This window comes from Mirounga leonina, unplaced genomic scaffold, assembly GCF_011800145.1.
Source record: "Mirounga leonina isolate KUSES-001 unplaced genomic scaffold, KU_Mleo_1.0 Mir_129, whole genome shotgun sequence".
In the NCBI taxonomy this organism is placed as follows: Eukaryota; Metazoa; Chordata; class Mammalia; order Carnivora; family Phocidae; genus Mirounga; species Mirounga leonina.
Genome location: NW_023270323.1, coordinates 29090753 through 29105831, shown reverse-complemented (window position 1 = coordinate 29105831; position 15079 = coordinate 29090753). Strand labels below are relative to the sequence as shown.

General features: G+C 35.4%; 1 protein-coding gene across 6 annotated transcripts in view; it reads right to left on the bottom strand.

Moving 5' to 3' along the window:
- The window catches only part of EPHA5 (EPH receptor A5), a 341721-nt gene that overhangs the window by 16841 nt on the left and 309801 nt on the right, over window positions 1–15079 (bottom strand). For all 6 annotated transcript variants that reach the window (XM_035004891.1, XM_035004894.1, XM_035004893.1 and 3 more), the window contains 3 exons: window positions 7548–7609; window positions 5947–6156; window positions 3144–3293 (listed from right to left, as the gene is read on the bottom strand). In XM_035004891.1, coding sequence (XP_034860782.1) covers window positions 3144–3293; window positions 5947–6156; window positions 7548–7609 — 422 coding nt within the window. The remainder of the gene's footprint in view (window positions 1–3143; window positions 3294–5946; window positions 6157–7547; window positions 7610–15079) is intronic.

Genomic DNA, 15079 nt, shown 5'->3' with positions numbered 1-15079 from the left:
ATATAGCTTTTATTGTTCATTTTATTAAAATCAGACATTTTAGGAAGATCTGCAATTGTATAATCATTTCCTGTAAACCTTATTTAGATTCTTGGACAACCCAGCCAAAGCCAAAATACTAGGTTTTATTGTTACAATTTCCTGAGAATTTATATCAGCACTCCCTTTTATTTTTCTAAATAGTTTGAAATAAAGTTATCTGATAGAATATCAAGACTCTCAAATGGTTGAAATCAGAAAAACATATGTGTCCCAAATCCTTTGTACCTTCTTGTTTCTACGTCCTTCTTCATATAACTTTATATTGCCCATTCACTATGGGCCGTGTGATTGGATCAATCTCCTGATTATGGGATTGGCTAATGTGATTTTAGCAGATATGTTACCGAATGGGGTACAACTGGGATCATTCTGGCCCCTCATTCACTTGACAGATGAGTTCACATCTAGGCTAGTCTGCAGGTCTCCAGAGGAACATGAAGGCCACATGGATTAGCCAATGTGTGTCGGTAGAGACCAGCCAACCCCAGGAACATGAGCACGCCCAGTGAAGATCAACAGAAACACTCATAAGCATTCACCTAACATCATGTTCTACTATGGTCTATAATTTTATTTGTGACAGTTGCAACTATATCAGGTACAATTGCCAATAATGTAGATGACAATGCGACACATATCAGACACATAGCTGGGAAGGACTAATAATTCTGAGTGACAGAATGAGAAGTCAAAATATCATAAGTTTGAGAAGAAGTTAACTAGGCAGATAAGGGACAAAGATTCTCCTTGAGTGAAGAAACTAAACTTGCTGGCGTGGCACAATAAAATACTTCCACAAAAATTAAAGGACAGAATGGCATTAACATAAGCCTTGAGAAAAGTTAGAAGCCAAACTGCGAAGTACGCTGTAGTTCAAGGTAGTATTTGGTATCTATCTGGAGAATAGTAAGTAGCAAATAGGTGTGGTCTTCCTTTAGACTATAAAAATCCAGAGTAATCATTATATATTGAGTTGGATATTTTCTATTCTTTCAAAAGGCTGACCCAGGATCACTGGTTGAAAATGAGAGGGAAGAAGTAGACATTGATTCAATCGGAGACAGTGTGGTAGTTTGGTACACAAATTTTAGAGAATCATGTTGAAATTTCTGGTGTAACTTTTATTATTTTTTGTGACCTTAAGTCATTTAAATTCTCTAAGCTCCGTTTCTTAACTGCAAAACAGGAATAATAATAGCATCTTTCTGATGAGCTGTTAAATATATAACAAGAGTTCAGTGATACTTTTTTTTTTTTTTTACCATAGCTCTAGCCCTAAAATCATAAAGTTAAAGAGAATAGATACTATGTTCTCCCAAATTTAGAGAAATATAAGTCAGCAACCCCTCCCAAGGCCAAGTGAGTGGGACACAAAGAAAACCAATTGTAGCAATTTGAGGTAACTACAAAAAGGGGCGGTTGGCTGCCTTGCTGTAGGCTTTTTGAGAAGTGGGAATGCATTAAGCCAAATTTACTGTTGCTATCAGAGAAGAACGCTGTGAAATAACTCTTGGAAAAGCTGAAGTGTGATCCTGGTTTCTCACCCAGAGAAATTTGACGAAGGCAGGCTGACTGGAGCAGTCTGCAATAATAGTCCAAAAGAAGGGACAACAGCAGAGCAACCCACCAGAAGGAGTTTCCCTCAGGTGAAATATACACGTGTACTATACAGCGAGAGACCGTGAGGTTGGGAGAAGGCGGCAAGTGAGAGGAACTCTGGGAACTCTGAGTGCATCCTCATCCTCTAGTGACCGCAAAGCAAGGCCTTCCCCGGGGTCTGCTCAAGAGTTCTGACACATACCTCACTAGAGAACCAGTGTTCGGGTATCTGACTCACAGGAGACATCAGCAAACTCACATAAAAACAATCTTGCCCTTTCTTTTCTACATATCCATCAAGGACAACTCTGAAAAATCTAGATACAAACTTTGACAGAGGAGGAAGAGGAGCAAAAACGTGACCATTCTTCCTTCTCAGTCTAGGTAGTGAGGGTCAGGCTGGCTCTGTAGTTGTGGGAACCACTTTGAAATGGATATGGCATTGACTTTGATTTAGACTGGACTTGAATTTTTATATCTGAAATTGAATCTTAATTACTGGCATGGGACTGTTGTTTCAACAAAATGCAGCTGAAGAGCTGTAGTATCTGTCTAATAACCCCTAAAGGCATAGGAGTGGGAGATTTTACAGAGCATGGATGAAAGAAATAATTGGAGGAAAAAAATAAATGTTTTAAATCAGTATGCTGTTGAGTTAAGACTGCTCCATATACCGGTTTTAGACAGAAGTAATGAGGTAATTGATAAAACACTTAAGACAGTATGTGGCACATAGTTAGGGTTCAAGAAATGTTAGCTGCTTTCATAGTTGTTGTTGTTACCTGAAGGGAAAATATCAAATTTCAATGTGATCCAAAATGGGAAGGACTGTATTGAATATTAACAATGGAAAATTACAAAAGCAAAGACCAAAGAGCCATGTGTCAGGCATCACATAATAAACATTCTGAGCTTGAATAGAAGATTCTTTCACAGTTCCTTTAATTTCAGGATCCTATTATTCTAAGTGTGAATTATTTTTCTATATAAGAAAACAAATCTGTGTTTTTCCCTAAATTAAAGAGACAATCCAATTCTTCATACATTTTTTTAATTTAAAGAAATGTAGATTATTATTTTTTATCCCCTAAGAGCATCCACTATTAGATCAATATCATTCATCCTTTCGGTTTAGAGTATTAGCTGCCTTTATCAAATGCAAATCATAAAAACTTGGCTGTCAGTATTCATTCTCTGATGGCTCGTTCTTCATCTTTGAAAATGGTACTGACATAAAATGAGTGAACCGTCACTGTAGTACAGCTAACACTGTCTGGCAAGGGACTGAGATTTTATGTAATAGTAACTTCCTTTCCTTTGTACTAACTTATTTTGAATTTCTGCATAAAGGCTATTTCAACAACCAAACCGATCAGAGGGTAAGCAAAGTATTTCACTTTTTTAGGCAACTGTCATTGTGAGAAATAAAAAATTTTCTGTGTTCTGACTCAGAGAACAAAGCATTTCATTCCAAACTTGAGGGAGAGTAGTTCCGTACTTACGTCTTGATTGGTCATCTCCCAGTAGGGTCTCTCCCCATAAGACACAACCTCCCACATCACGATTCCATAGCTCCAGACATCACTGGCAGAGGTAAACTTTCGGAAAGCTATAGCTTCTGGGGCAGTCCATCTGATTGGAATTTTGCCTCCCTAAAATTGAAAAAGAATAAAATAATTCCCACATACTTCAAATGAATCTCAGGATATTGCTGCCTCACTGGAAAGATCTAGAAAGAGATGTAGCATTTTTAAGTGAATCTCTTTGACAGCATGCAGTCTCCTTTTCACATATCTCAGCCCGTAAGCACTTGTAGACTGACTACTAATTGCCTGTCCGGAAGAAAATCTGGTTTAAATTCTGTTTGACTACTGGGACACATACAGGACCCACATCTCAATTATAGTATCAGGATGTCAGCTTGAAGAAGGGAAAGAGGGCAGTCCAGCAAATCAATAAGGTATACTCATGACTTTCTAACAGAGAGTAAAGGACTCAAATTCCCAGGGCGTTTTTTTTGTTTGTTTGTTTGTTTGTTTTTTCCTTCTTTAACATAGGAGTTATAAATGGGAAGTCTTGATTGCTGAATGAAACCTTGGGAGGTTCAACAGTTAATAAGACAAGTGTGAAAATCAGATATAGTTATATTTTCCCCCGTCACTGTGCAATTTCTTTTAGACTTGACTTCTCTTATTTTCTGCCAACATATTTTTGTGTTTGTTCTGTTACAGACTGTTTTTGTTTTCACTTAAGAGATAGGTCTCTCATTTAATTTAACCATATTAAAAATTATGGCAATTAGATTGCGGGGGAAAAACTTACGATATTATCAAGTTTGGAGTTTTTTACGTGGTAAAAAAAAAAAAATTGGTTTGGTAGGTTTCCTCTTAGTTCACAAAATAAACACTTTTATATCCTGCAGGCAACCCCAGGAAACCAAACATTTCATCCACAGGCAAAAATATATTTAAGGGGGAAAGGCATGGGCTTTGAATATTTTCTTGTAAAAAAGGTTAAGATTAGCCTTTGCCTTCCCATTTTGCAGAGAGGGTATAATTTAATTCATACATTAGAAGAAGTGGGACTTCAGTTGCTCTTTATGAACCAAAGTTTCAAGACATGAGGAAATAAAAGTTTGATGTAATGCTTGAAGTTGCTCTGTGAGCTGGGGTTAATTTGAACTATTCAAACTATGTTTAAATTATTTGTCCCTTATACATATGGCAACACCACTTTAAGAAGACTTTCCTGATACATACTTTTGTTAATTAAATATTCATTGGTAAGTTCACATCACTAGGTATGGCTATGTGTCATTGTGATATCTATAACATATTATCACTATTTTTCTTAAAATTGTAGTTTGCTGATTACTTCAAACTTCAGCCTAGAATTTTTCTTCTGGTCCTCTGACCACAATATATGACGTCACAATTATCTGAAGTTCCCTTATCTTCTCATCTCTCAGTATAAGGATTTCCCACAAACTGCTATCATGACTCGTTTCAGAGGAGTAAGTCTTGAAGGTCTCAGGAACTCTGCTTCCCCTCTCCTTTCTTTCCCCCCCTCCCCAGCATGATACATTGACACAGACCTTGACAAATCTATTTTATGCATTTAACTAAGACATCAACCAATCATACTGGGAATGGATTTTTCTATAACCTCCTTCTTGCTTAGGCTAAGTTTATTAAGTGTAACTTTAATCCTAAGAGAATTCTTAATTAAGGTTTCATTTAAGGCAAATAATGACAATGATAATTAGGTCTAGAAGAAGAGGGATATCCCATCAATTAATTTATTGATTTATTAAGCCAACCATTAGAAGGCTTTGTTTGCTTATATAAGTTACTCTTGATTTTTAGTATAGTACAGTCCCTAAACATCCATGAGTCACAAAGCAACACTGAAAAAAACAAAAACAAAAAAGCCTTATAATCTATGAAAAGTTTGTTAGACCATGAGTAGAAGTCATTTTTTTTAAATTGAATTAAATAAGCAAATGTGAATATATCTATCTTAAGAATGCGAGATGCCAGAAGTGTTCTTCTGTATTGAAACAAAAGTAAACCAAATCTTATAGTGAAAAAGATACAGTAATAAATATTTCTAGCTTCACAAGGAGTTGAAACATTAAGGATATCTAACTTCATATTATCTTGACATTGAAAAGATTTAGAATTAAAAAAATACAGTGTCTCATAAGGGATTCACACTCAAAAGGTACACCACATAGACTGCTCAGAAAATTCTGCTGTACCAATACCCACAGTTTTCCACAGAAAGAATTGTCGGATACATACCATATCGTTTCAGGAAGCAATTATTTTGCTGGAAAAGGATGTTGATTTATGCTAATTATGACAACATGAGTTAGTGACCAATTTTCCATAGATGTGGGCTTAACAGTTAATATAGCATGTCAGGCAAGTAATTAGGCATTAAAATACCTCCAGTAAATCAAAACTTTTTGAAGGAATAGTTCTTTTATTTCCTATCATATGAGTCCTTAAAAGGTAGGTTTACATATTTCTGTATTTGTTTTACAAATGAAGACACTATAGTGCAGAGAGTTTAAGTTACCCAATAATGTTATACATGTTTATATATTCATATATATATATAATATTAATTGCTTTTAATATAGGAGAATCTTTAACTTTCTCTTTTACATTTAAAACTCTGAATAATTTTTATATTGTTGTATTCACTTTGAACTCAAAGTTTTTGTTTTCAGTATCTGTAGGAAAAAAAATGAGTTATTGTGCCCCATGTGTTTCAGAAATGCATTCTGTTAGATCTTACCCTCGTGGTGTAGGCTGCCTCAGGATCATCTTCCAGCACCCTGGAAAGTCCAAAGTCAGACACTTTGCACACAAGGTTACTGTTGATTAAGATGTTTCTGGCAGCAAGGTCTCTATGCACGTAGCCCATGTCGGAAAGGTACTTCATTCCTGCAGCAATGCCTCTCAGCATGCCAACAAGCTGAATCACGGTGAATTGCCCGTCATTTTTCTATTAAAATGATGCAGAAATATTAATCCAGCAACAACAATCACTGGGGGAAATTTGAAAGGATCTGTCTTCAAGCCCCAAATTAATACTCTCACCAACTTCATATGCAATTTGTATCTGAGGGAGAATGGAAAAAAGTTATGAAATATATCATTAACTTTGTAATATGGATCAGTCCTCTGCTTGGTTAAAGCCGATCAAGGCTTTGAAAGCCCTTGTCAAAAATCTCAGTTTAGTTTAGTATGTTCATCTCTCTAACCTAGTGCTTGCCTTAGATGAACACTGTATCTTTTTTGAGGAGCTCTGAGATAAGCTAGCTGGATGGGCATATTGGGGTAAAAAAGAAGTGACTGGAGGAGATAAAAGAGATTATTCAGGAGCACATGGGAGGAAGAGGACGGAGCAATGACCAGGACATCGTTAGTGTTTCTTGGCAGTTTGCTGTCTTTGTCAAGGGCGCTGGACTTAGCACAGACACACACAGCATAAGACCCAACTAATGATTATTTTGAAATATAGGAATGATACGGCCTTAGGAGACTAGAGAACTTGAAGATATGTATAAGATATTTGGTAACAAAATCTGGTAGAGGCTGGAGATTAGAAGAAAACTTGGCCTTGTCAGTAGACTGCTGTCATCAATGCACAGGCCCCTGGAATAATCCTCAGAAAGGCCATTGTCTTATCACCTCGCCTAATCAATAGTAGTAGTCGCCACATGAAATGTGAAGAAGTAACAGGCTATGGGTTTAATCAGGCCTGCAAATATGTTACATTGTCTGGCACAAGCTATTTAGTAATACAGGGAGTTACCAACAATTAAAATTTGGACACTTGCACATAAAAAGAATCTTTTCCTGCAACCCAGAAGATTTGACAGCATTAGTGATATTGTCTATTACTACATGACCATTCCTCTTGTACAAGAGTGGCTGACTCTCAGATGGGTTATGAGCCTATCTGACCCCTTCATCAACACAGATGATTTGCATGGACCTTTTAGACATTTTTTCCTTGCTCTGCCTGATATGATATACTCTGAGAAAGTTAGGTTCTTGTAAAAAAGCTTCTTTTTTCTCCCTTTCCTTTTCTTTCCTTCTGTCCTTCTTTTCTTTTTTTCCCCCTTCCTTTATCCCCTCTTTCTTTCATTTTTTTGGAGGCAAATTAACAAACATTTAAATAAAACTGTAGGGACATACGATTTAGATTTGTTTAAGTTTCTGAAAAGGACAATTTCTAAACCAAACTTTATTTTTTGAAGTATAACTATTCTGACTCCAGATATTTCTATCGATTTAAAAGTTCTGCTTTAAAGTGGCTCAATTTCAACTTCAACATCATAGTCAACATACAAACAACACTTTGAATAATTAAATGTATTTCAAACCTACCTTTAAAAATGTATCTAAAGATCCATTTTCCATGTACTCTGTCACTATCATCACTGGTTTGCCTGAAAAGAAACAGTGGTATGAACTGCAACTTTTTGATTTTCCATACTTATCTAGAAAATGTTTACTAGAAGGTTTTATTTTTGTCCAAACTGCATATATTCTTTTAAAAAGTGTTCTTTTCTAGTAGCAAGTAAATTCACGACATGATGGTCTTACTGTAATGGGTGGGGCCAGTGAGAAGAAAGTATCAGAAGAATAATAACATTGACATTTAAGATATAATAATACATAATTTTCAATATTAAAATTAATTTATGTCAAAATGAGTTTAAGGATGCATCTTATTTTAATAGCAGTAATGGTATAATGTACCAAATAATATCCAGCAAAGCACTGTGAACGTATTATCTTTCCCACAATTCTGAACAAAAACTCCTATCTCACTGAACTGCACTACTTATGAATATATGTTGTATTTTCCTAACTTTCTTTCTATATTCCTGTAACTCCTTTCCTCATGATTACCTCCCTTTTCCTTCTCTGTCACACACATCCAAATTTTTTCATTCTTCAAAACTCTGTTCTAATTCCTTTTGCTCTCTGGAAACTTCTCTTGCAATCATTGTTTCCTCCCCCTTTCATGTCTGATGCAGAAATATAAGCTAGAGCTTAGCTGGACAGACTCCAGAGTCACACTGCCTGGCTTTGAATCCCATGTTACACAAAATTTGTATTAATTTAAAGTATTTTGAGGTAAGTAAAAAGAGACCTTATGTCAGAAAAATCTATCTCATAGGTTTGTTTATAAATTTTATGTATTAGGAGGGGAAACAATGTTCATGCAATCAGGAAATGCATTATAATTAATGTAATGGCATTCTCCAGAAGGACATCTGTATTTTTCTTAAGAAGTGATTAATTCTGGGGCACCTGGGTGGCTCAGTTGGTTAAGCGACTGCCTTGGGCTCAGGTCATGATCCTGGAGTCCCTGGATCGAGTCCCGCATCGGGCTCCCTGCTCGGCAGGGAGTCTGCTTCTCCCTCTGACCCTCCCCCCTCTCATGTGCTCTCTCATTCTCTCTCTGTCAAATAAATAAATACAATCTTAAAAAAAAAAAGAGAAGTGATTAATTCAAGTCATAGAATTCAAACCTGCATATGTATTCATACAACACTATCTAGAAGTGCAAATAAAGCTATAAAAACGTTAGACAATTACATGCAAAAAAGTAACAACTGGGAAGACAAAAAGATTTTTATCTCAAGATCAAGATCACTTGAAACTTACTATTTCAAATAAAAAGGTAGGACTGTCTAATTTCTTACTCAGATAATTATCGTTTTAAAAAATACTTCAGAAGGAATATTCTTTTAATAGATGTGATGAATATATTACAAAGCCAGACACGTTTCTCTCCTCCTTTTTAATGTTTATAAAAGTAATTTTAAAAGTTTGTCTGACGAACCATGAGAGACTATGGACTCTGAGAAACAAACTGAGGGTTCTAGAGGGGAGGGGGGTGGGAGGATGGGTTAGCCTGGTGGTGGGTATTAAAGAGGGCATGGTCTGCATGGAGCACTGGGTGTTATATGCAAACAATGAATCATGGAACACTACATCAAAAACTAATGATGTAATGTATGGGGATTAACATAACAATAAAAAAGTAAGTTTGTCTGAAGTGTTTATAAAAGTAATTTTAGAAGTTTGTCTGAAATAATTCATTAGGTATATGTTTGTAGATGTCTACATTAGGTGAAACACCACAAGTGCAGAGAATGAGCACTGGAGGTAGGGATGTCATCTGATCTGAACCTTGAAGGTTGCAGGGGTATTACTCATGTAATAAAAGGTGACAGATATCCCAGGAAAAAGGGGCAGCATGTGCCCAGGCATCTGGTCATGAAAGAACCCGTCAAGTTCAACTATGGCTAGAGCCCTGGATTTTCACTTTGTCAATCCAGAAGTGATAGGAGATGAGTTGGGAAATACCTTTTTAAAAAACCGACTGGCCTGGGGCGCCTGGGTGGCTCAGTTGGTTAAGTGACTGCCTTCGGCTCAGGTCATGATCCTGGAGTCCCGGGATCGAGTCCCATGTCAGGCTCCCTGCTCGGCAGGGAGTGTGCTTCTCCCTCTGACCCTCCTCCCTCTCATGCTCTCTGTCTCTCATTCTCTCTCTCGCAAATGAATATAATCTTAAAAAAAATTAAAAATTAAAAAAAATAAAAAATAAAAAACCGACTGGCCCACAATAGTAAAAAAAAAAAAAAAAAGAAAGAAAATACAATTCATAATGTATTTGTAAATGCCAGTCCCAGCACAACAGAAGAAAAGATCATAAATGTTTCTTTTTCTTTAGTATAATTGTAACCTAAGCTCATGAAAGGAGAAATGCTTGTAGTTTAACTTTATTTTAATTATATCGATACACCCATTTTAATTCAGACAAATTTTAAAATAGACAAAATTCTGCTTTGGACCCTTTGGTCCCATTCTCACATCAAAGAGCCCATTTCAGACTTTCATTAACATTGAAGCCCCTTTTCTTTTTGAAGTCCACAGCTAATATCCCACCCCAAGGATCAAAGCCCAAATATTTGACACCTGCTTTGGCACAGGTGTCTATGTATCGGAAGTTATACCACACATAATGCTGGAGTATCCTGGAATGTCCTGTTGTACTAGATATCACCACTTCATTTGCCTGATTTCAGGAATTCAGAAGTAACCAGGGATGAAGCTGAGTAGGCTTATAAAGGGGACACATGGGTAATCCTGGCACCAGCTTTTTATCAAACACCAACAAAGTGTGAAAATAAATTTACAGCTAATAGAGCCAAAGGGTATCTACCTGCTAAACATCAGCCCTGATCCAACTAAAAGAGACCTACATTTTCTGGAATCAGCCTAGGTAGCTCTTTTATTCTGACTTTGAGTCCCACTTACAGAAATCCACTGGGAGAACTGTCATAGTATAACTGGAATTGGAAGAATTGATTTCCAGGAGATATCCAGAGAATATAGTCTTAGCTTTCCCTCACTGGCATCCCTCAGCTCATACTATACGGGTAGATGTCTTGTCCATCAAACTGAAACCTGATTCTTGTCCATCATTATCGACTATACCCCAAGTCCTTTATGATTGCAGCACCTTCCCTATAGCTCTACTTACAAAACTTTCAGTTTTCTCTTATTCTATTTTTCTAGAATTTCTTCATTTTATCTACCCTTTAATTTGTTGAGCTCTCTCTCTCTCTCTTTTTTTTTTTTTTTTTACCATTATGGGTCCGAGGTAAATATTTAGTACTGCTCATTCAAGGTCTATTGAGCGGAAACTGGATAGAATCCCCATGTAAAAGCATTTTTTTCTTTGGTGAGTTTGTTCCTTAAATTCAACCCAAAATTACTAAGCTTAGAAGAAAAAATTTATACTCTAAAGAGAATGAACTGATCAGAAGACTTACTGACATTGAATAATGTACATTTGGATAGAAAAAATAAATGATTACTTTTTAGGGAAATGGGCACCTGGCATTTGTCCCGTAAGATTTCATCACCTAGTTTTAAAAGTCAGATTAATTATTTATGACAGTGTAGGTTGTAATGTCAATAACAAAAAAATATTTGAGAAGTATGATAGGGGAACTAAAATACTTCTCAGATTTTAGAAAATGGGAGAAAGGCAATTAAAATGAATGTTTGCAAACAAGCATGATTTTCTTTTGTTGACAAGAATAAGACATTTCAGGACCACTTCGATTATTTTTAATGCTTAAGTCATTTTAATGCTAATTATATTTAGTTTGGCTTATGTTTTGTCTCAGGTCCTGCTAGCCTGCAAGAATGACATAGCAATAATTAATGTGGCTTACTCTAACCCTTGTAAATTCAATAAACCTGTATAAATCATTTTCCATTATCCAGCTCGAAGTACAGACAAAGAATAGATTTGCCAATAATTTTGAAAGCATATTACCAAAAATCTATATAAAAAGAGCTCATAAAGCATGTTGAAACATGATTCTAATCACAGAGTAGAGTTTTTGTATTACTTTATATTATTTACCAAAGACCTAGCCCAGGCAGAGTCTAAGTAGTAATAGAAACACATTATTTGTGGAACTCACCAACCTTATATTTTAATCATTCAGTTTTGGTAATCATAAAAGAGCTACAATTTGTTGATTTATTGGATTTTCACTCTTTACAAGGCACAATGTTATTTTTAATTTTATTAAATTCCATAATAGTGGAATTACAAAAGACATTTTTCAGAGAAAGAAAAATGAGGCTTAAAAAGATCCAATATATGACTTGGGTTGGTGAGTGCAAATACGTAAGAACCAAAGTTGGGAATCAAATTTGTGTCTGTCTGACTATAAAGCCGTTTTCCTTTCCTCCACACTATGATACCTATAATTTCAAAATACTTATTTTAAAGTTTAAATTTTATATTAAAATCTCACAGTTATTTACTCTTTTGTGTTAATACAAGCTTGGTATTCATGACTACGGCATGACAAACTATCCAACCATTAATGGCAGATCCGGTAGGAATTTAGCTTCTCTCAGTAAATAATATAACCTTACATATGACTATTACTTATATATGTTCTGAGTGTTCTGAAGTATTCTATAGTGAAATAGCCTTGGATTCTATTAAGATGAGGTATATAAAGTAATAAAATCCATAGAAACAGAAAGTAGAAATGTGATTGTTAGCAGCTGGGGAAGCAAGAGAGGAAGAGTTGCTCTTCAGTGGGCATAAAGATTCAGTTATGCAAGACAAAAAAGTTGTGGAGATCAGTTCTACAACATTGTGGTTATAATTAACATTATACTGCACACTTGAAAATGTAAAAGGACAGATATATTACATGTGAGGTTATTTTACTACAATAAAAATACTGAGTTTGTTTCCTTACTCTGTGATTTTTTGGTACTAATGTCCATCACAAATCCAAGAGAGAGAATATGCCACCCCTCGTGAAGCAATCCTTTTCCATAAGATATCTCAAAGTTAGGTGAAACTAACTTTGGGGAATGTTGATCCGACCCTTGCTTTTCAGAACATTGCCCCAACAGTTGGCAGAGCTATCATCTGCTGGGAGCATATTAGAAATGCATAATCTTAGTGCTCAATCTGATCTATTGAAACAAATTCTGCATTTTAGCAATATCCTCAAAGGCACATACAATTTTGAGAAACAGTAAACTAGGCCACATCACAAAAGTTGTAGCTAAATCTGGGCCTCTTATTTTATTTGCATTGATACTACATGCTTTTCTGAAACCATTAGCTCATCAATAAACACTTGATACCACTTAAGGCTCCACTCAGGGAGCATTTGATTTAGAAGCATCATAATTCACTGGAGAATAATTGTCACTGGGTTTCTCTTAGAAATATTTTACAAGACTTGTAAATAATTAAAAGTAAGCCTGTACTTATACTTAGATATCTACGTTTTATTTCACGCTGTCATTCTATTTGGGTTATATTCCATTTAGCATACTAACACTTGCAGCTGTTTGAAATTACTTTTATTTTGACCCCAAGGGAAAGTTGAGATAACTCATATATCATGGTTCGATTATTAATGGTTAATGGTCAACCAGAAAATGGAATCTTGTGCTTAGAACAGGGATAGATAATGCTTATTAAGGGAGTAAGGAGGGAAGGACAAAGTATGGGGCAATTAGAAGGGTACTCATATTTTAATTCCATTATAGTCCTTAGTTGTCGGTTAACACCTTAGGGAAAAATCATTTATAACATTTTATAATTTTAATTTGGGGAAAGATGATAAAGTAAAAAGTCTATATACCTTACCTGAAACAGGAGCATGAAAACACAAAATGTCTCTATAAGTAGAAGCTCAAAACATTCTATAATATCCCCTTTTATTTCAGATTGTTTATACTGATAAACTTTTTCATCAGATGCTCATTTCTCAAATTAGAAATGAATTTGAATTGTTCTGACATTAGTGAAGGTAGATGATTACTTATGGAGTCAGAAATTATGGACTTTTCAGAGGAGGTGGGGAATCCAAGAATTAAGAAATCTGACAGCTTTCTTTTACTAATAATGAAATTAACCCAAAAAATACAACGTTTAATTTACTAATAATCAATCTATGAACCAGGAAATTTTGTTTCTATAGTTTTTTTTTTTTTGATGAGCAAGATTTAGCTTTTATCAGGAAGAACACTTGTAAATAGCTAATAATTATTTTATACATATTTCTTAAACCTCGTTCTATGCCCTAACAAAGAAAATCAGGTGCTGAATTAATGAGCTGGCTTTTATTTCTACTTCAGCTTATATTTATTTCCATTGTGGTTCATCACTGGTTCATAGAGTTTGTTTCCTTATGTGAAATGCACAATGTAAAATTCAAGCATACTCATACTTCAAAACATTTTCGTTACGTCTCAGGACTAAAGGCAAATCAGTCACTACATGCTTATAGGCCTCTCAAATGTAAGTTGTCCAAACTGAACTACTGATTACCAACCACAGTCCTGATCCTCCTAGCCTTTTCCCCATAAATGGCAATTCCTTTCTTTGAAGAATTGATGACAAATAATAATTATTGTTGACTCCTCTCTTTTTCTCACACTCCATATCTAAATCACAGGAAGCCTTTCTGTGATTGTCTTCAAAATGTTTAAAGAATTCAACTACTACTCTCCATCTTGTTAGATCAGAACCCTGATCTAATCCATAATGAGGTATGAGTAATGTCAGTAACCTCCCCAGGGTTTCCCTGCGTAAACATTGGCTCTTACTATCTATACTTAACAGGGCAGCCAGATTGATCTTGTTAACACAGATACCAGATTCCGTCACATCTTGGTTCTAAAGGCTGCGAAGCTCAGATTAAGAGATGGTCTTTGCAGGGACCAAAGAATGCGCACCCTCTATCCTCCTACTACATCTCCAAGCTAAGTTCTTTCCAGACTCCTCTCCATTTCACTGAAGCAACAATGGCCTTGATATTTCTTGAACATCACATGTAAGTTCCATTTGAGACTTGCTGGTCCTTATTCCTATAACATTCTGCCCCCAGATATCTGTAAGGCCCACACCTTCACTTTATTCCAGCCTTATTAGAGAGGTTTTTCACTAAATAAAATAGAAATCACCAACCCTCAACAAAAGTAATCCCTAATTTCCTCACTTAGCTTTATTTTCTCATTTAATATATTATAAATATATTTATTCACCTAGTTTCTGTCTCCCCACCCAAAGTAAACTTCATAAAGGCAGGAACTCAGTCTGTTTAATCTCTGCTGTATCCTGATTAATAGTGATAGGTATGTATTAGGTAATCAGTTAATATCTTTGAATGAATAAATGTTTGCCAAGTGTATACTGAATGATGAAATATGAGATTGGTAATGTACACTCTTTAAGAGCTTGGGTTTGGAAGTTATGTAAAAGTTTTAAAATGTGGCATTATCCTATGCTAGTTTTATGATACTGGATAAGGTATTTAACCTCTTTAAAGTTAATTTTTCCC